At 37.3% G+C, this 23,610-nt stretch overlaps 1 protein-coding gene across 5 annotated transcripts in view; it reads right to left on the bottom strand.

Annotated features, from left to right (window-relative positions):
• NBEA (neurobeachin) overlaps nucleotides 1-23,610 on the bottom strand; it is a 460,133-nt gene that overhangs the window by 382,177 nt on the left and 54,346 nt on the right. For all 5 annotated transcript variants that reach the window (XM_088522208.1, XM_088522209.1, XM_088522210.1 and 2 more), the window contains exon 2: nucleotides 7,675-7,906. In XM_088522208.1, the coding sequence (XP_088378334.1) occupies nucleotides 7,675-7,906 (232 nt within the window). The remainder of the gene's footprint in view (nucleotides 1-7,674; nucleotides 7,907-23,610) is intronic.

Consider the following 23,610-nt stretch of genomic DNA (forward strand, 5'->3'; position numbering starts at 1 on the left):
TCTCCTCAACTCTCAGTGATCAGAAATCTCCCCGGCCCCAGTTCCCAAACCGAGTACTTTTTCCTTGCAATCTGAATTTTCCCTTTTCTCTAATAATAGAACATATTAAAAAAAAATCCTATCATATTTCTCTTAAATTTACCAGAATACTTTGAACTACAGGAAATCAGCATTTAAATAGGATTGCTCTTACGTGTTAACTATATTATCCCATTAACTTTTTAGAAATACGATCAGAGTTTCGATATAATATTTTCAATATAAGATATTTCCTGTATGGTATATAATACAAGGTGATTTCTCTTTATTCCCTGCAATACTTGGGTAAAACTGCTTAAGAACAACTAAAAATGAGAACAGCCACATGAAACTATAAGCTTTTTGGATTATTTTTTAAATGCACCTTTGTGCACCCTGAAAATGAACACAGCACAAAGAGAAGATTGAAATCTTGAAATTTCGCAACAAAAACCTCTTACAAGTGTTATTCTCTTAGCCTAAGTTGTAGTTCAGCTTGGCTCAGCATTATTAACTATTTAAGCATAAATGTGCTCTTTTCATATAAAAGAGTATCTTCTAAAGTTCTAACAGTGCTGGGTTTGTAAGTATTCAGCAACTTTGCTCATAAAGACTTGGTCACAACCAGTGCGTACGCACAAAGAATGACTTCAGAGCCCCACGCAGAGCTTTAGGAGACGTGAGCGCAGCACCACAGGCTGCTTTTGTTCATCCCTGAAGGTGCTGACAAAAACGATGTTCATGAAAATCCATCCTTTCAGAGCCCTTTGCACTGATGTTCTGCCTTTAAGCATGTTTTCTTTCCAAATCCCCAGCTATGTGTTTTGAATAAATTCATCAAAATCTATTAACTTATTCCATTACAAGACCAATTTCTGATAAGGAACAGACATGCACAATGAATAAATTATCGTTAACAGGAGACATAGTAACTTGTTCAGTAGGTAAAAATGCATGCCATGAAAAACAAAAAAACATGTCAGCCTTCAGATATTTCCATCATAGGATCTGTATGTATTTCAAATGTTCTGATATGAAAGTAATAGCTTATTTCTTTTCCCCAAACATTCTATATAAGAATTTATCTCATGTTCCTTTTCAAATCCTTTTCTTAAGAGAAAGCAAAATAAAGCAAAGAAAGCTAAAAACGTCTTGCCTGTAAATGAATTCTATGATCTGGTTCCCAGTGTAGTCCCTGCAAGCATCTGCCTCCCTCACTGCATACTCCCTATCATGATATGTGAAGATGACAGCAACTGCAGATCATACCATATGTGATCAAATCACATATGATCATAACTTGAGGACAACAACACTAACAACTCAGAAATGGAAGCCAGCATGAGTGATTTCTAATCTTTACCTAAAAGTTTCCCATTTCTTATTCTGTAGTCCTAACTTGCTTTTCAATCCAGCTACTTCAAATTTTGCATCTTTTAAATAAATAAAAAAATAAAAGTTGTGTAGAAGCGGCATTTTTTTGTGGAAAATAGAACATCATTTAAAAAAAAAACTATAATAAATGATGAAAGCAAGGTTACTGCAGTCAGAGAAATGACTGACAGATTTTTAAAATTACCGAACATGTGTTATGTTTTCCTTTCTTACATCCTTCTACTGCATTATGGTATTTAACAATTAAGGATTGTTTTCATGGAATATTTATATTTCCACTTAAGATGTTGATAACTGCACTATTAGAAATCTATCGACAATGAATAAAACATGAATGGACAGAAATAAATGCCAACTTCCTAAAAACATATCTCTGGTTAAAAAAATAGACCTGAAAGATTGAAGGAGAACTTAAAGAGAACTCTATTAGATATCTTCATTCCTATGTACTAAAAATCTCCTGTAAAAGAGAGAAATCTGTTTTTTGTATCATACTAATCTACTCATCAATATGAATGGGCAAACATCACAATTCTCAGATTTTTTTTAAAAAAGCTTTTATTTTCTGTATTATTAAATAAGATTTAATATTTAAGTGGCCAACAATCTCCTTTTGCAAACAAGATTACATAAAAATTATTAAAGCCAAAAGGAGAAAATAGCCACTATTTTTAATTTTTAATTCATTAAAAATGCACAAAATGTAACAAATTTTACTCACCTAAATAGCACCTTTTGAATACTTTCACAGTAAGCAGTTAATATATGTTCTATAAACTCACTGGAAACCTTGAAGCAATGCTTAATTCAATCACTTAATAAGAAAGTAGAACAGTAAAAGGAGCTGCCTGTCTCTCAAGTAACTCTGAGCATATGTCGAAATGTATGATATGTCATTTGTCTTTGAAATTAATTCACGCTAAAGAGCACTGGCCACACAACTACAGAGAAACTACCTCATGCTTCCTTAGCCTTTTAATAACAGATAGTCATAAAACCATGAATTATAAATCTGCTGGTGAAGCTGATCAGCTTCCATGGTCTGGCAAAGGAAAATGTGATAATTTTGCAGTATTTTCTTACAGAATCAGTTCAAAGATAAACAGCTGTTAACAGCCAGTTATAGAGAGAACGGCCCCAAACGTTACCATTTCAGTGCTTAAGAACTCAGTTCCAGCAATTTTGGAACAGTTACCTACAGCACCACAACAGAACTGCTGAAAACTAAATGGGACTCAAGAGAGAGGCATCCAGTTTGCATGATTTAAAGTTACTTCCTCACCCACCATTCAGACTTTTTTGAATTTACTACTATCCCAAAGAATCTCGTGGAGCAGAAGAGCTGCTTCACTACTCCTTATCAGGAAATAAGAGAACTTTAATAAATAAATGCATTAGAGAAAATCCTGTGCAACTGTTAAAAGAATAAAAAAGTCTGCTAATAACCTGATCATTTTAGCATTTCAAAAAATATGTTAGTAGTTGTCTTTAAGCACTGATAAAAAGGCTAATCACAGAAGGGTTGAGGTTGAATGGGATCTGTGGAGACCATCTAGTCCAACCCACCTGCTCAAGCAGTGTCACTCAGAGCACATTGCCTAGGGCTCTGTCCAGTTAACTTCTGGACATCTCCAAGGACGGAGACTCTACAACTTCTCTGGAAGTTCCAGAGAACCTGAACTAACCTGTTCCAGTGCTCTGTTACCCTCTCAGGAAAAAAGCTTTTCCTCAAAATCACATGGCATTTCCTGTGTTTCACATTGGGTCTATTGCTTCTTATCCTCAATAGAGGCTGACCCTGTCCTCTTTACATCGCCCCTTCATATACTACAACAAATTGATAAGATCTCCCCCTAAGTCTTCTCCAGATTGAACAGGCCCAGCTCTCTCATAGAAGAGATGCTCCAGCCCTTTCGTCTTCTCAGCAGCCCTCTACTAGACTTGCTCCATTACTTATGCTGGGGAGCCCAGAACTGCACACAGTCATCCAGGCGCGGCCTCGCCAGGGCGGAGCAGAGGCGCAGGATCCCCTCCCTCAGTCTGCTGGCAACGCTCCTCCTGATGCAGGCCAGGATACCACTGACCTCCTTCACCCCAAGGGCATGTCCCTGGCTCGTGGTTCTATCACTGTCCCCCGCAGGACTCCCAGGTCCTTCTCTGCAGAGGTGCCTTCCAGCAGGTCAGGCCCAGTCTGTACTGAAGCAAGAGCCTGGACCTCCCCCAGTGCAGGACTCTGCATTCCCCTTGGTTGAACATCATCCTCTCTCATCAGTCACTCCTCCCAGTTTTGTATCCTCAGCAAACGTGCTGAGGGTATGTTCTGACCCTTCATCCAGGCCACTGACAAGTGAGCTGAACAATACTGGACCCAGTATTGGCCCCTGGAGGACAACACTGGCTACAGGCCTCCAGCTAAACTCTGCATCACTGAGCACAACCCTCTGAGCTCTGCCTTTCAGACAGTTCTCAGTCCACCTCTCTGCCCACTCATCTGGCCTGCACTTTATGAGCTTGCCTACTGGGATGTTAGGGGAGACAGTGTCAAAAGCCTTCCTGAAGTCAAGGTGCACAACATTCAGTGCTATCCCTCACCTACTCAGCCAGTCATTCCATCAGAGATGACTAGCAGGGTGGGTAAGTATGACTTCCCTTCTGAACTGATGCTGACCTCTCTCAACCACCTTCTTACCTTTCACTTGCTTAGAGATAGCAACCAGGAGGAGCTGCTGCTTCACTTGCCAGGCAGGGAGGGGAGACTCACTGAACTGTGCTCCCCTGGGTCCTCCTCCTTGCCCTTTTGTAGGACTGCAGTGACACATGCCTTCTTCCTGTCCTCAACTCCAGGACCTTTCAAAGATGACGGACAGTGACCTGGCAATGACGCCTGCCAGCTCCCTCAGCACTCGTGGGTACATCCCATCAGGGCCTATGGACTTGTGTATATAAAGTTTGCTTAAGTGATCCTTAAATTAATCCTCCTCCACCAAGGAAGGAATCTTCCTTTCTCCAGACTTCCTCTCTGCTCTCCAGGGTCCTGCAGTTCCTGAGGACTGGCCTTAGCAGTAAAAAGTGAGGCAAAGAAGGTATTCAGTATCTCTGCCTTCTCTGTATCCTCTGTAACCAAGATTACTTTTGTTCCTGCTACACTGTTTTCTTGAGCTTGGAGGAAGTAATCTTTGAGTACTAATCAGCTCTCTTGGACCCCTTTTTCTTCTAGGGGCCTATCACAATGCAAGTCCAAGCAAATCCCCAAAGAGGCCAAACATTGATCTCCTGATGGGCTGTGATCCTGGACCCCACAATCTCCCGGTCACTATAGTCAAGTTTGCCTCCAGTCTTCACATCTCCAACTAGCCCTTCCTTGTATGCAAGTACAACACCCAACAATGCACCTCTCTTCACTGGTTCCTCTATCAATTATATCAAAAAGTTGTCATCAGTGCTCTCCAAGAAACATCTGGATTGTTTATGCCCTGCTGTGCTGTCCCTCCAGCAGATATTTGGGTTATTAAAAACCTGCCATGAGAACCACAGTCTACGACCATAAGGCTACCTCCAGCCGTCTGCAGAAGGTCCCACCTTCTGCACGTTTCACCACGTTTCACCCACGTTACTCTCATCCTTAGTCTGTACCCACAAGGCCTCAGCCAGCCTGTCACGCTCCCCTAGGCAAAGCTCAGTGCATTCTGGTTGCTCTCTCACACCAAGGGTCACTGCCCCTTCCTTGCCTTCCAACCCTGGCCTTCCTGAAGAACCTGTAGCCATTCATGCCAGCATTCCAGTCACATAAGGTCTCCCACCATGTCTCTGTATCTGCAACGAGATCACAGCCCTCTGACTGCTCAAAGGGCTCTAATTTTTCAGACTTGGCCTGGTTCTGAAACAGCGTTGTCAGAATAGGACTGATAATACACCTATTTCTACTGTTTGAACCTCATCTGGCTCTATTGACAGCATTTCAGGAGAAAGTGAGAAAGATGACCTAAAAAACCACCAACCTCCTCCAAATAAACAAACTAAAGTGTCTACATTTTGCAGATCACAAAAAAAACTGTAAAACAGATTGCTGACAGATTACAGCAGAAAGCAGCTGTTTTCAAAGGAGCTGCTACTAACTTCCTAGGAGTTAGCCCCAATAAGGCTCGTTTAAAACGTTCTCACTGAACAAAATCCAGTTTGACACTTTCTTCTTTTTTACTTTACTGTTCAGGTTTGAATAGCAGGTAAAAATATTTTAGGCAAAAAAACTCTATAGTCATCTGAGATCACTTATGGTCTCCACATCACTGCATCGTATCAGATTCGAGACCACAGAAACTATTTGTCGATTGCCTGTCATTTGACTAGTTACTATATGACCATACTACCTCATTTGGGTTTATTAACACTATTGCCATTTATCAGAGTGTATAAAAATCAGAATTAAAATCAAAATTACTTATTTGGCTATCATCTTGCCTTTCTAAGAAAATTTTCAGGGAAGGGGAAAAAAATTCTCATTTACTTACAGTTCTCAGAGAAAGATCCTGCAGAGCGGCATTCTGCTAAATACTCACAGTATAGAGAGAATTACACAGGTAGTTTGACTAGGTCAGAGCTAAAATCCCATTAGAATTCCAATTTTTGGTTTTGATGTTAAAGATTTCTAATCCCATTAATTTCCTTTATTAATGCACTATGCCTGATTATACTAATATTTGAATATCAGAGTGCTTTTCAATTCCCAAATGCTCTTGGAAGCCAAATCCTATATTCTTTTGATTTCTGCCTTCTGTAATTAACTGGACACTTACTTGAGGGAGCACAAATTGAAAAATTTGATAATATGATTAGCGACACAAGCACATTATTTCCATGAGTAAAATCCCCAATAACCTTAAAGTAGAAACGTTGATTTCCATCAACTAATGTCCTACATAATAAATGCAATATGGAATAAAACAATATATTTCCCTTTAAACTATTCTGACACCCTGAAAAGTTCTGGAAACAAAACATATTTGGTACAAGTCATTGGTTTGTCAGTCTATCAGTTTGTGGCACTTTGGAGTATGAATCAATTGTGGTTCACAGTTCAATATCTCACATAACACTTCTGCCAGTTTTACACCTACATATACAGTTCTCATCAATTAAGTATATGTTAAGACTCAGTTTGAAACAGGGAATCTAGCTTTTTCAAAGCCTTTCATGTTACATACTCCTTTTCACTCAGAAAAAGCCCCCCAAAATAAACATCTTGAAACATCTAGGTTTCACAGTGCTGTTGTTTTCTCATTTTTGTTCTCTAATTCTTATTGTCCTATTCTTCCACAGACCATGTGTGTGTTCACTTGACTGAAATCTTAAAGCCAGAATTACTGGAGATGAACTCCTTCACTTTTATAAAATGCCTCATAATTCAAGTATCCTATCAGTCCTAAATTATACAAAACTGAAGAACAACTCCACACTGAGCTGAAAGAAACTGTTTGGTTTAAATTTCCTCTCAAGAAAAAAATAAGGTATAAGGTAAAATAATCGTAAGTAGATTTTAACTAGCACACTTAAAATCAACTACTGTACTTATTTTTCTAACCAAATTATTCAGCATTATAATGTGCACTCTTACTGAACAACTGTGGTACAGACTTCTTCAAAAGTAATCTGAAAACCTCAGCTCTGCAACAACTTCGTCAATTCTCATCAGTGAGCAAACTACAAGTATGCTGTGCTTTACTGTAAAAAAAGTGGCCATTATAAAATACAAGCATAAAAAACTGGAGAGACATAGAAAGCACAATTATACATCATAAAATGAAGTACACAAATAAATCATTTAATATTTTCCTAATGCCCAGCATTCAAAATATGAATAATTGATATGCTCTCGGATGTGGGTTATATTTAAAGTGGCTCATAATAACAATTCTAATGTCTGAATAAATTAGAATAATTAATACACTTTAAAACTGAGATGTTTGACATGTAAAAAACTGCTCTTCTCAGATATGTTCAAAATTGCTTTATTTTATCACTAAGGTAGTGCCATATTTTCACTTAATTATTTTAAATAACATCAAGATATATTTTAATCTAAGAATATATTTTCTCCTTTTTTTCTGAAATTGCTAAGTAACTCAACAGTAGCACTACTTTGCTAAGACTAACCAAAATATTACTTTAAAAAACAGAACACCCCAAACACTACCATAATCACACACACAAAAAGGTAGCTCAAGAATGTTGCAATTACTGGAATTATCAGCTGGCAGTTTATACCTGCAATCATGTCGTCCACAGTACTCATCTTCAGCAGAACCTGCTCAATTAAGCCAACTTCTGTGCTAGTCTGTAGATTCCGGACGCTTTTCCGCAGAATGGCGGTGAACATGCTCCAGATCTCTGCCTGGCAGGTCACATCACAGTGCTCCAACAGCTCCGACATGCACGTAATGCTCTCTGCATCCTGGATTATAAAGTTCATCTCGAGATCAAATTCTCCACCAACCAGCTACAAGAGAGAGCAAAAACAGAATTATCATGTGCAATACATAGTTGTTGCCTTTTATACCTTCTTTTTGAAGGTATTAATATTTTTTGCCTGATATGTCTACGATTTGGAAAGATGGCAGAGTGACAATCATGATATGCAAAACATACCGTGTTAAAAAAACTACTACTATGAAAAGATAGTACCTTCAATTTTGTCTTAGTGCCCAAAACTACATTTAAAAAACAATATTTTTACATTTTTTTAAATAATTCTTAGCATAAAGCAAGTAAAACGATAGCCTGTCCCATAGAAAGTTGTAAAATCTGGAAAGTTCAAAACCACTTGAAACCTTCCTACAGTACCCTGAAGCTTTATTTGCCTAATCAGAAGATTAAAGACACTGAAAATAATTTAGCTGTATTTTTGCTTCATGTAAGCCAACACTTGCCTTCGGCTGCTTGTTTCCTAGACTTTAATGCCCTTTCCATTGCACTACCCCATCCTGCACGTGGTGACCTGCAGGAAAGGAATCGGTGATCTGACCTGGACCCAAGGCCCTATGGAAGCCGTGTTTAAGGACAGCACAGGTCGGTTCACCCTGGGGCCACGTCAGCCTGTTGCAGCTGCAAGGAGGGGACACGATGGGGAGCGAGGCCAGCGCCCAAGTGCAGAGCGGTTCAACAGCAGCGCTGATCAAACCAGGCTGCCTGCAAAATGCCATCCCATGTCCTGACGTTCAATTAAACAACTGAACTATTACACATAGTTTAGGAAAAAAAAAATAGTAAAAAATTTGTAAAAGACGTAGCCAATACCAAATTTTGCTTGACACCACTGAATTCATATTCACTAATTCCAGTCAGTCACTTGCATAAAAGAAGAACTTACTGAATTGCATAAAACTTAATCTAAAAATAATCCCATTTTAACAGCAGAAACTTCTTTCAGTTTGGAAGGAAACAAAGACTAATTTTTGGATACTCAAACCGAGTAACCTTGACAATTCTGAATACACCAGTATTACTTAATTGCAAATACATGACATAACTTTGAAAGGCTAAAGAACACAATAACTTAATTCAAAATTATTTTTAAGACATTCCTTTCTGTCAGTTTCAAGAAGGTATATAATTAAAAATATAATAAGATGTTTTAAATTAAATATATCCAGTGAATTAATCTTTCTTGAAAGTATATAACTTCAGTGGTTATTATTAATAAAAGTCTATTCTGCAACCTATTCAAAAGCAGTCTGCACTGCTTTCAAATTAAATGCAAAATAAGGAGCAGCATGAAATAATATGCAAACCCTTTTCTGACAGTTACACCAAGCCAAACACTCTATGTCTTTTTCTTCACATCCTAAATTTAAGCTGGAATTAATACAATTAAGAAAGGATTAGCTTTGACTTCAACCCTCCTTTTCATCCACATACAAATCACTTTTTCCCCTATCAATTAATCACTAAGAACCAATCTACAACCTTCTAAAATGGAAGTTTCTAATATACTAAGTAAACTGATTACCTCCTTAGTTCCCCTGGGATATTTAAATTCTTTTCCAATAAAACTATTATGCTAATTATGATTAGTATTTGATTTTATAAATTGCATCTGCATATTACATATTTGGTACCTATTATGTGTACTAAATGTAATCAAACTGTTATAGAATAAACCTAGAGTATTTCTACATATATTTTCTCTAGAATCAGGTAACAGTTTCTGACAGGAAAACACCATACTCTTCAAGAAGCAGGGGTGGAGGAATTTCAATTTCTGAAAGAGCAGCAACTGTCCCCATTTAACCAGCGAGGTGGGTTTCAGCTACCTCAGTTAACTTTAGATCTCTCTCCATCTGGACCAGTTGCTCTAAGATTATTTTGAAGACACACAGAGGGGGAAAGAAAGGCACCCGGGGAAGACACTTCTCTTAGATGCTCATCCTAAGACAAAATGAAGCATTTCCTGGAAGCATCTATTTCTTCCATTGACAATGCAGGAAACCTAGCATGACTACATCATATTTCGATACACAATTTTCAGTTGTCTGCATTAGGCGAGATGAATCCTACCCTCCATTTTTGATAAAATATAGACATAAAAACAATGGAAAAAATTAGATCTCAGTCTGAATACAGTTGGAAAGATATAGGCTTTCCTCAAACAGTATTTGTTGTAAAGTTCTTCCTAATATAAATTAATATACTAGCACAGTATGGTTAAAAGAGACTAAAGTAATTCACAACAAATTAAAACACTTTACGATATATCTGCTTGCTAATGTAAATGAATATTATGTAACAGTTAAAGCAATGAAACCGAGCTCGTTAACAGACTTAAGGAATAGTGTTAGTACTATTAAAATAACTGTACAGATAAAATATCTCGCAGAATGTCTACCAACAAATAGACTGAATGCTACTAAAAAGGGATTTACAGCAGAAGGTTTTCTACTGGGCTAGAAATATAGACTATCCCCTTTTACTTGTCCAGTTGGCAGCAGCACATCTATATCCTGTCAGAGGGACAGTTATTTATTATTATTTCAGAAGAAGAAAACATAACTTATTGTTTATATAATGGCTGTTCAGTCATACTCAAACCACTAAAAATAATCTTGACTATTGTTAAAATCAGCTTCCCTGATAAATTAGCAATTATGGTAGAAATTTAAGGGTTTTTTTTTTTTCCCAAATAGAAGCAGTCTCCCAAATCAACTTAAATTGAAAGAATTAACAGCGGTCCTGAAACACAGTCTAAAGAAGGAAAATCCAATCAGCAACAAAGTTAAAACACACATATAAATGAGCACTGTTTTGATGACTAGAGTTGAGGATGTAACACACAAGGCAACCCTGTCTGCTTTAAAACATAAAAAATAAGGTATATTCCAGCAAAAGAAAACAAACACACACCACTGTCTGACAACTTTTCCAGAGCAGCATTTCCTGAGTAAGAGACAGTAATACTCTGTAATACTCTGTCTAGGCAGTAAGATGGGAATAATTAGTCAGTCTTCACAACAAAGAGAGATTATCAATAAAGCACTGGGATAATGAGCCCATAAAAAGTCCAACATATGTCCCAAGTATGAACACGAATGAAAAGATACGTTTTGCTGAAGAGAAAAAAGTCATTAAATACAGTTTAAAAGGGCCAGTTCTTAAGAGCTGAAAAGATTTTGGCAAGTTGCTAGACAATAACATGTGCAAAAAGTTCAAGGTTAGCAAATATAATGTAACATGATTGTAATCTTCCCTCGTTTTACAAAATGACAGTCTCTGCAATCTGCTATTACAGACCCCTATGTGGCTTTAAATAACAAATCCATATAAAAAATGTCAGTGTGCCACTACAAAAATTCCTAAACGCACTTACATCTCTCTAACTGGATACAAATCTGGTTCTCTCTGTCTCAAAAAAAGATGAAGAGAACCAGAGGAAATTTATACAAGAGTGGAGCAGTTTACCTACAAGTACCAATACGCATATTTTTAAAGATTTACTCTGTGTTTTTCTTAAACAATACTGCTGACATAGGTAATCAGCATTGATCATCTTTCTGCTACCTTAAAGGAAATTCCACCCACACACACAAAAATTAAATCATATTGCCATGAAGTTACTTATTTTTAATACATACAGAAGACATCTATAGTAAATTTTTGCTAGAGTGCAATACGAATACAAAGATATAAATCCTTGCAGTAGCTCATAATCCATATATCAATGCTGTTTTCATAACATATACATGAAATGCAATCTTTCTTTTCTTCAAACAGTTTTACCTTTCATTCCTCAATCAAAAATTTAATAGTCGGTGAATACTACGCTTCCATCGTGATTAAGCATCCTGAATTATTGCTTTCACTCTGTAAAGGTCGTGCATCACATCTGAACGATTCTGCATCTTTCACAGCAAAGCTGATGAAGCAAACCAGTTTTCAGATTGTGTTTCTAAGGCACATGGATACAGCTAACAACTTAATATGCTCAAAAGCAAACAATCTAGAAAGTTATAGTGAAATATGGTGCCTCCCACATGTGGCACGGACCGGCACGGACAAGCACATCAGGCGATTTCCCAGTCTGGGGCTGTTTCCAACAACTCTCATGGCAAGTTGCTCCAAGAACCCGTCTTAGCTTCCATCCCCATCCTCCAGGCTACACTCCTCAATCTCCATTTTTCTTAATACTGTGGCCAATCCCCCAGTAAGAATCTCCAATTTGTTATTCTATGTGATAAAAGGCGTTCTCTTTCCAGACTTCTGCATCTACACAGAACTAAGACACCTGGGTCTTATGTCATTTTGGCCTAGGATGAATACGAAATACTCTTCAAAGTACAGAAAATCTCTACATGTGTTTAAAGTACATGCCATTCTAGTCCAGAAATAAGAAATAAACTATGTGCTAATGAACACTCACAATTAAATTACTACCACATGTGGTAGTACCAGGTTGTACCAGAATTCTTTTAAAAGCAAATTCTTCAGAATCATGTTCTGAAGAATGGATTGAAATGAAATGATAGCTGCCAAACTAGAAAACTCTTCACCTGAACAAGAGATGGGAAAGATGTCAGACAATCTTAGAAAAAATAAATGGAACAGCAGGGTGATAATGCTACTAAACAGAGTAAACAGAGGATACTGCAAAAAAGGGATTTTATAAATGAACCTGAAGACACAAATAGTGTCAAAACATTCTCATTTGTGGTTAAAAAAAAAGTGTCAAACAAAGACACTAAGAATTCTGTGGGATGGTCAAAACAAAATGTGAGAATATCCTTCATAAGCATTTGGTATGGTTTCTGTTAAAGAAAAAGCATGACTGCATTATGTTAAAGAAAGAATGAATAATACAAACATACTAGCATAATACAACAAACATACTAGCAACAATAAAATGTAAAAATGTGATTTGCAGAAAATAAACATAAAATGTCAAAAGTTTATTGGAATGGTATATTTTTCTCTGTTCTGTTCTCATACTTTGGAAAAAGTTCTACTGTACCTAAGCTGAATATTTCTGCTTACTTTTTACATTACTTCTCTTTATTTACTTCTCTCTTCATTTGCAGCCTTAACAATTCCTCCCTCCTGCAAAAAGTAGTTTGAATAGTATATATTACCTTTGTAAAATAAACCTTGAAGAGGTTTAACATTGTTACCAGAGTGCATCAAAAAAGCTGAAAAACTAAGAAACATAAAACTTTCAAAAATTAAGCATTGTTTTTCATCTAATCTACAGGTTATCCATAGCTAACATACAGCTAAGAGTGAGGCAAAAACAGTTTATGCAGATAGTAGCATTTCCAGTTTTAAAAAGAAATGACTGAAAAGTCCCTAATTTGTGTTTCAAAGTTGGTCAAATTTAAGCATTAAGGCCCTTTAAAGTAGTTATGAGAAGGAATTGTAGCTGTTTTGTTTTTTTACTGGGTATAAAACCCACAAACCTTTCTGTTTAACTAGTCTAGCAACATTTATGCCACTGTCTGCATAATCCGCACTCCTGTTTCTCCAGCTTCACACACACACATGAACTAAACCTGTTTCCTTTGAAAACTCAAAGACCGTTTTAGTCGATAGCGATCTCCAGTAAAACATTTGATTTCTGTTTTCATCAATAACATTTACTGCTATTCCAAAGTATTTGTCAAAGCAACTGTTTTAAACTCATGGATATACTCCATGACTTGAATACATACACTGTAACCATACACTTAATTGAATTTTACTCTTGAAAAGCATCAGATTTCATTTCAGAATAAATGTTGGCATGGCTCCCATGCCCACCAGGGATACACAGCTTAATGATTCCGGAAGAAATACATGCACAGGAAGTTAACTATGAGGACTGTAGTATATTTTGTACCTGAACACTTTGCTAAGATCACGAAGATAGCCATAAACCCGCAGGACAAAGGTTCCAATAGCCCAGTAGCTTCTAAATATCACCGATATAGTGTGTGCCTGCCAGGCACGCAGTATTTGAAACATATTTAACAACAGCAACATAATGTTTCCATACCGTACTGCATCTCAGAGACATGTTAATAAATTTTGTTTCTCATTGTACAAGTGAGCATAAAGCTTTTGGCCTGTACATCTGAAATCAACAGCTCCCAGCCTGTACTACTGCCTCCTCCTTTCCCATACGGTGGTGTGATGCAAAGCAGCTGCTGTTTGCTGCCACTGACCACTCTTCCTTCAACCTAACGTCACCTCCCCCTGCATAACCTTCCCATTAGCACCAACTCTGCAAGTCTCTGCGAGATAAACAGCAGGGAGACCCGACTCGACTCGGGGTCTCATAGTTCCACTCAACATCCCCCGCCAACTTCACCAGCATCGTTGGACGCCTGGCTCTCATTGCAAAGCAGGTCTCGGCTCTGGTGGTTTTAACACAACCAAGACAATATTCACATCATGCATTCTTCTCAAGAGCCTGTGGAGAAAGACTTTTCCCTAACGACCTTTTCCTCAAATTTGATTTGAGATACTGCGCAGCTAACCAAGAAATCATTTAATCTCTATTTTAAAGGATTTGAACACAAAATAAGTTTAACTTAAACAGCTTTAATGTTGCAATCGAATTTCTGCACAATTCATTTTCCTTTCTTAACATCACTTGCCACTAACAAACTTGCTTTATGTTGATACTCTTGCACTGGCGTTTGGTAGGAAAAGGAGTTACTGTGAGGGTGACAGAGCCCTGGAACAGAACGTCCAGGGAGGTTGTGGACTCGCCCTCTCCTAAGATCTGCAAAACCCGCCTGGATGCCACCGTGTGCCACGTGCTCTGGGTGTCCCTGCGAGTGCAGGGGGTTGGACTAGATGATCTCTAGAGGTCCCTTCCAACCTCAACCCTTCTGTGATTACTTGCATTTTTCTCATAAAGATTAAGGTCCTACATATTTGAGTTTAAAATCTCCAGTGGCCTATTCTTACAAACACCTTTCTCTTAAACTTTGACTTACTTGGGATTCTTAATTGCCATGATATAGGACTCTCATTTCTCTATCTCGCCATAAAATGCATTAAGACTGAAAAATCTGGGAACTATAAATCATGTCTGTGAAATGCAGAGCAATTTAAAAGCAGAGCAATTCCAACGTATTAAGTTATAATAGTGCACTTTTCCAGTGGATTTATAAACATGTCAAAGGTGTTCTGTTCACATTAATGGTCAATGACACAGTGACAGCCCAGGCCTCGCACAGCTAAGGATGCGCGATCTGGGACAACACAGAAGTGAGCGGCCTGGTTCTACCACAGGGTGGACAGCAGCGCTCTTATACTCCATGTTGCTAAAAAAAAAAGGAGAAGTTTGAGGGGAAAAACAAATATGTATCCATAATTCTCAAGACCCTTCTCATGTGCAGAGATAATTTGGGGATATCTGCTAATATTCTGATATCAGAAGCATAAAACATTCCACTGGCAATTCCAATCACCAGTTTGTGAAGCTCCCATTTTCAATGACATGGTGGAAGCATGCACTACCACCCAGGGTCTTTTTCAGAAATTAGTCCCTATATTGATACAGCATGGGAGAAAACAAAACAGGCACAGTGGAAAATCCTTGCTTGTTTCCATACAATCTCTTTACTGATCATAACCAAATGTTGGACATGTGAAGCACTTCTGCTTAATTCTCTGCATCTGACTCCACTAGGTATGAGAGGCACCAGTTAACAAGAAAGTCCCAGGCAGCATTATTTCTCCTAAAAAGTTTTTACGCAAATTCCAGCAAATAACAATATAATAATCCATAATTAAGTGAAATGGATTCATGGAGCTTTAACAAAGGCTTCCTGTAGAACTCAGCTAATTCTCGCTAATGACTGAAATGGCTGTCAACTATATTTTACAGATAAGCACCAAGTCAAATGAATAAACAAGCATGATTTCACCTCAAAGCTTACTTTGTTCTTTTGATAAGCGCATTTTGCCATAGTTCAGTTTTAATTTATAGCTAACAATATGGTACTAAATGTAATTAGTTTGCACAAAAAGCATCAAGAATACCTCAGTAAATACAATCACTTGCAACAGGATATGTGATCAGCTATGTATCACCAGGGTATGTGATAAAAAGCAGGAGGATACAAGCCAATGTACACACCAAAGTATTACAGGACATAAGGTTTGGGAATATTAACAGCAAGACTCCGTGTCAATGGTTGTATAATTCCAGGCTACCGAAACTGATAAGCCACAGAGGTTTGTTAAATAAAAAGTGAAAATTCAAGAAAAGTCTTTTTTAAAAAAAAAAAAAAAGTTTGAGAGAATGTATATTGTGAGGATCAGAAACAAAAAATGGAAAAAGTCAGCAGAATATCTGTCAAAGCTGAGACCTGTGTTTTAAAAATTCTTAAAATTTCTCTAAGCCGAAGATTTCCGGCTGATGGTTCTCACGAGAAACTCCCATTTTTGACAAGGACAGTAGCCAATACTCGTAGCCAATACTCGAATTGTTAAGACTGGATTTCTGATCCAGTTCATTCAATATTCATTCTCTTCTCTTACAATAGGCCGTGATTCAGAAAAAGATAACAGTGTTTTAAGGCTTGTATTTCAAGTTTTAACTATCATTATTGATTTAAAACTTCTTGGGGAGGGATAAACCCTAAGACCACAGCTGCTAGAGGAGGCCTAGAAAAGACTGCAATTACAGCTGTTCTATAAAGTCAGAAATGGATCCTAATCATGTTTCAGGTTTTCTGTATTATGAAGTTCTTTATTCAATAAAATCTTTTCTTTAGCAAGTAGACAAGAACAGAATCAAGAACAAAGACGAACATTATGTGACAAAAGAGAAACCAATAATGCAATTCTAACCACAACAGACAATTTTAAGGAGGAAATACAGGCAACTAAGCATAAGAAATGATTCAGCAGTGAGCACAGGGAACAGGAACTGTAAGGAACTTGTTATACCACCTAATTGTTCAAGCTTTTCCATAGTTAATGGGATCAGTTTCAGTAGTGTAATTATATCTCATAAAACAGGAAGGAAACACGTGATTTAGTCTAATATTAAACATGTGGTGCTGACCTCAACTTTGTTATTTAGTATTAGGCCTTTAGCGTACCACAGAACGGCTGAGGTTGGAAGGGGCCTCTGGAGATCATCTCCCCAGCTCAATGGGGTCACCTAGACCATGTTGCCCAGGGCCCCGTCCAGGAGGTTTCTGGACACCCCCAAGAACAAAGGCTCCACCAGCTCCCTGGGAACCCTCCCAGGGAGCAGTCGCAGCCCTGCGGCCAGATGGGAGCCTCTCTGCTCCAGCTCCCTCAGCGCATCCACCCTGTCAGGGCCTAGGGACTTCTGCATAGAGAGGCTGCTTACGTGGTCCCTGCACTAATCCTCTACCGCCAAGGGAAATATCTTCCTTTCTCCAGACACCGGCACATCGCAGACTTACACAGTTAACATGCTAATGCTTTGTTTAGCTCATCTCTTCTGTATTTATAATTCCTAATATTTCCCTGTATGATTTCTAGTTAGAACCAGATGAATTTTCTCAGAACTGCCAACTCATTATTACGGTACCACCTATAACAGCATCTGTGAAAAGACAGTTAACTCCAGGTAGCAGACACAAAACAGAATTAGACATCCTTTTTACTCATCTGAGACCATGCAGAAAATTTGCTTCTTAACAAGCTTCCAGAAGTGCTAGTTGCACCATATATTTGTTCTTGAAAATATGTACACATTATGAACACAATATGCAAGCTAAGATTCTTCTCTGACACCAGAGGTCTCCCTCATTCCCGTCATAATTTATGTATGATGGCCAAGTACAGACATTTCAAGAATAATGCCAATAATAAGATTTAAGATAATAATCCCTCTCATCTCCAACAACTTAACACAAAATATAAAGTGAATCACTTCTTGTTAAAAAAAAATGGGAACTGTGCTCACTAAAAACAAGGTTAAAAGATAACATACTGCTGTAGCTCTGCTGAAAGCTGAATTTCTCCCATGTTTTGGTATTAGGCGCGTTGATCCCATTCAGACTGCAGCTCAGAGGGACACCAAGAGATGCACTCTGCAAGACGCAGGCCCAGTTTTGAAAACAGTATTTCTGTGTTCTGAATTTCAGGCACTATCTGCAAAGCTAATCAGATCAGACAGCTCCATCTGTACTAGACACATTCTTTTTATGGCATCATGTTATCTGGGTGACACAGAGATCACCTACCATTTGATTAAAAGACAACTGCAATTGAAATGCTAATAATTACAAGAATAAAAGTGTTACGCAATGGAGCAAAGTCAAGTGCTCTTCATTACCTTAGAAGAAAAATTCTTAGATATATGTATAGTTATTCCTTTGGTAACTACTATGTTTAGTTGATTGCATTAACAATATATAATTTCAATTCCCGTAATTTGTGGATCAGGATGGTCTTTTTGGTTATATAAATTTGCCAAAGTTCATAAACGTGTACTAAAGGTTTTCCTTGATAATTCACTATGTTTTTTTTTACCTCTACTCCAGTAGAAGTTAATTCTTAACTTCATAATAAAAAGGACAGTATTTCTGACCCCAACCTAAAGCGGCTCATAAGGAAAAAAAAAAATTATATACTTAGAAATCATTTTTAATTATATGATTTCTATGTAGCCATATCTTATTAGGAAGACTTTGATTTCAAAATAATCATACTCCTATTTTTCATTAGAAATGATGATTATATTTGGAGATACCTAATTTGTATTTCTCAATCAAGTCTCAAAAAAGAAATTAGAACACAAATGAGTATAATAGACCTTCTTTATTAAAATAATGAAAATCATTCCACTCAGCTAATTGAAATGAGAAGCTAAAACAAACAGAACTACCAGTAATTTGCTCAAGGCTCTTGGCATTTGACTGGTCTTAGAGGCACTTACCAACCACTTGTTTTTGAGGGGACATAATATTAAATGGTAATGAGAACAGAGATAAGGACTTTGAAACACTGTTATACAGAAGGACAATTTCTTCTCCTTTGTAGGAAAACACAAAATTGCAGCTACAGTTGACTCTAAAAATACTGAAATAATGATGCAAAACAGACAAAACCTATTAAATGTCCCAATGGTATCTTGAATTTGCAAAAGGTTAAAAGGGAGCAAAGATATTTTGAGCAAAGTGAACTGGAAGTATTATATTTGCTATCTGTATTGTTATCTTTTTAAATACTCCTCCAACTTTTGTCACAAAGCAAAATTTTATATTATATATTCCACATATCTTATATATTCCATAATCAAGATTTTTTTTGTGCAAACAGACCAAGTAGACTATTATCAGGTAATCAAAATTTATGTCATTAGTTCTGTATGGGATATTCCACCTTAAAACATAGCTTCTGGGGTCTCACCTCTTTCAACAAATTTACGTTTAAATATTTTCCTTAAAAGAAGTTACAAAAGTACATCTAAAGGAGAAGGGGGAAAAAATAACCATTCTACACTTCTGTATATCCTGATCATTTCAGTTATTTATGTAGCAGGAAAATCAATAAAAGAAAATATATCTACCACAGTAGTTAGCTAAACAGAATTACAAAGGGGAAAAGAAGTTGCAAAGCATTTTGAACTGTCCCCCTCTTTCCATTTCTTTCTTTACTTTCCACTTCGGGTCCTTTGATCCCAGGCAGCACTATTCGCCTACCCCTCATTCTCTTCTGGCATAAATCCAGGGAGCTCCTCTCGCCCCTTCAGCACAACCGCTCTGCCAACACCGCCTCCATCCACCTCCCTGCTCCCTCTCAGCTCCCCTTTCTTTTCCCTCCCAAACACACTCTTTCCTAACATTTTGTTAACTTTAATAGTCATTGCTTAACCTCCTTTAATAGTTATACATTGAATACATGTGTAAGTTCTTTCAAACATATAATTTTTCATCTGTCCCCTTTACACATAAGGAAGATAATTTTTACAAGTTCATACAGTGATCGCAGTCTTCCTTTAGATCCTTTTTTCACAGTCAGGTTTTGAAACATCTGAAGATAATTCCGTCTGTCAGGAGTTGCACAATGAGTGAAACAAATTTGCTATTAATACACATTCATTTGTTACCTTATCTGCCTACCTTTTTCAGTCCTATAGGATTTTTCAGACTATCGGGAATTTCCTGACAAGAAGCGTTCCTGAGCAAGGGCTTTCTCCGCAGTCATCTCCCACACTCTTTCTGGCAAAGCTCTCCTGTTTACTGGGATTTCTCAACACTGGTACATTACAGTTCAGTATATTACAAATGTTGTGGTTATGTCCTATATGCTAATCTAAGTAGTATGTAACATACACTTGTTTCACATAAAAATACTTGGATACATTTGAATTTGAAATTCTAAGGCATGAACAAATGAATGAATAATTTCTCTTTTCTACATTGCCAATTTATATTGTACAGAAAAAGCGTTCCCAGTTAATAGAGTACAGCACTCGTTAAAACAGAGAAGACAGAAGTAATTGCTACATCTCAGAAGACTGATCATCCAGGGCTGGAATTCTGGTAACAGATTGTGCCTCAGCCTGGACTACAGCTTCACTGCAACTGCGTCCCACTGAAGAGACATAAACTCAAGAGCTGGGTCTCAAAAATGGACCCTGCTAGCTGATTTTAATGACAGAAAGAACAGAGTTATTTTGATTCTGAAAGGATACAAACAGCACCACTTCCAAAGGAAGAGAGGGCACACCAAACTGGAAATGCAAGTAATTCTTTGTCACTGGGCTTTCACACCTATCTAGAACCATGCTGTCTGCAAATAAGCACGGCTGTAACAAATTTTACCATCTGAAAACATCTCAATCTGCATCAATCTATCTTGCAAAAAGAATGGGGAAGGTTGGGAGTCAAGGTAACTACTGTCTGGTCTGTTTTGGCTCTGTTTTAAGGTTCAAACTAACCACACTAGAATATCTGCACAAGAAGAGGCTCAATTAATTTCCAGTCTCTAAAGAAACACAAGGAAGTCTGACCCACAAGCTGGAACACAATGGATTGAATGCAATTACCTTCCACCTTGCCCAGCTGGTGGAAAAGGGACACCAAGAGGTGCCTTCGCTTCATGCAAGGAAAGAAGCCAACGTATGGGAAGGACAAGTGGACAGACAGTGTGCATGAAGTATAACAGATATTTGACTAAAATTATCCATTCAGGCAACAAGTATATAAACAAATACTCAGAAATAATTTCACATAATAAAGGATAACATTTGACTGCATTTACTTAAAACTCCAACAGGCCTATTTTGTGCTCAAGCAATAAAGTTACATGTCATAGGCCGTAGTAGTCTAAGTATGTAAGCAAAGCAAGGTTTACATTAGATAAGCTCACAAAATTAAAGCGAAACAGTCTCCTACTATTAAAGGGTTAAGGAAAAAAAATCTGTAAAACAGATAAAGATGCCGATAGAAAATGGCTTACTATTATCACCCACAACCCTTATGTTCCCTGGTCAAGGTATTTTAAACATTTTAGATGACTGCAGAGCAATGTAAATGTACGTCTTTCATCTGAGCCATGCTTTGGAGATGAAAGACTAAATTATATTTACAGAATAAATTTCAAAAAGTATTATACAGTTCCTATTAGATAGTACTTCACCATTAACTGTCAAATTGTAACAGCTTCTAGAAAAAATGAATTTTTAATTTTTTAATATTTTTAGTTTACAACAATTTTTTAAATACACATCAAAATATTTTACATGTATATTATATGTTTTTTACGTTTTTGTTGTTGCTGTTAATTCCAGTCTAAAAGTGAATACTGGCAAAATGTTGTGGGTGGGAAACTTTTCTTTTTTTTATTTTTTTAGGATGCCCATCTTTTAAAACAACTGTATCGATCTCTGTAAGACACTACTCCTATATATATTTATTTATACATGCACAACTGTATGCATACCCACACACACCTGTAATGTCTTTATTATAAAACTTTACACAATTGTACATACAATTCTAATTATGTCTAAAAGAAAAATAATCAGTAATAAGCATATATTAAAACCATTAAAAAGGTAATTAAACCAGCAACATCAATTTTTTTTTGGTCAATAATCTGAAATTACAGATTAATTCTAGATAATTAGTTTTACCTAAAATCATAATAATGAAGGACATATACACAAGCAGATGAACTGTTAATGGTGAGTTAAATACTCATTTCAGAAAAGTAGATAATTGGTCATAATCAGAGTATTCTACCCTGAGTAGAATAGTATTATATTAGAGCAAAAAAGAAAAGCAGTTCTTTCATAATAACCTTTCCTAAAATTTGCATTGAAGACATTGTTAAAGGATGGCACGAGCCGCAATCTGAGCGAGCTGACGATTTCCTGCAGAAGGGAAAGGTGAAGTATTTCCTAAGGAGCATTGTGCTTCACTGACCCTCATCAGTGTCGCAGGACTGGTGGCTGACACAGGTCAACTTCTATCAGAAAGAAGTTGTAGGACATTTTCGCAACATCTTGTTTTTAAAACATACAGTGGACTCGCACAATGGACTACCACATGGCTAACATGATTTTCCATTTTAAACACTTGGACTTCAACCTTCATATTGTAGCAAATCTCCTGGGAAGAGCCTTTCTCTTAAATGAGCGTTAGAGACATAAAATACTTGTATATAAAAGAGCTTTTCAAGTCTTTCCACAGACTAAGTCTTGAGGATATTTTTAACATCAGAGTAACTTTAAGGAGACCCTAAATTATCACAAGGAAACATTTCTGCCATCTATTATTTATTTCAATACGGGAATATTTGTCTTTATTTCAACAACAGAAACCAGAACCACAAACACATAGGCGTCAACTCGTAATTATACAGGAAAATAAGGAACAGGAAAATAATTCAACAGGAAAATAAGATTAAAATGTTCCAAGTTACCTGCTCTGAAAATAATGAAAGGATGACAAAAAAAACATTTTAAGCTCTATGTCATCATGGCCATCATAGACATAAGTCTATGTGAAAGGAAGAATCATGCAACACATGGATGATCATGCCTCATCTTTCACATTTTATAATAAATACTGTTATGGTCAGATGCTTACTGTACTATTTACAACTCAGGACAGCGATTATTTTTTCTTCTGCTTAATTTGAAATGCTCAAAGCCTAGAAAGAAAACTAATTTTCAACTTTTCAAAGAATAAAAAAAACCACTGTTCCTTATATAGCAAGTTAACATAAAATTACAAGAAATTAAACATTCCACACAGTATCAGCAATTATGAATCCCTTTCAGGAAGACTGTCCAAATCCTGGCAACCTTACACCTGGCTATGAATGATAAGATCAAATCAGAGATAACAATTCTGCCCGTACGTGTCCACAATTGGCAATCTTGCCAACCTTTACCCTGCTCTGCTGCAGACCCGGCCTCACGGGCAGGACGTGCAGAACCGCGGCAGCCGCTGGGAGCTCCGGTGCCTCCCAAGTGCAAGGGGCACCCGCGGCCGGCTCAAGGTTGCAGCACCGGGCAGGGAGAAGGAGGTGAAGCAAAGTAAGACACGACTGTTCCCTATAAAACACAAGTTTCAGCAAGAGAAGCGCATACCTCCTAGGTCATTAATCACCACAAAACAAACGATACTGCAAATCATCAATCTGTCACAGCACAAAACGCAACGTAGTTTTAGTAGCAACAAATCAGCTTCCACTGATCTTCCTACATCAGGAAAATGCTAGTAATAT

The sequence above is a fragment of the Tinamus guttatus genome, unplaced genomic scaffold, assembly GCF_059628265.1.
Source record: "Tinamus guttatus ecotype Peru unplaced genomic scaffold, ASM5962826v1 Tinamus_guttatus_pri_ptg000150l, whole genome shotgun sequence".
NCBI lineage: Eukaryota > Metazoa > Chordata > Aves > Tinamiformes > Tinamidae > Tinamus > Tinamus guttatus.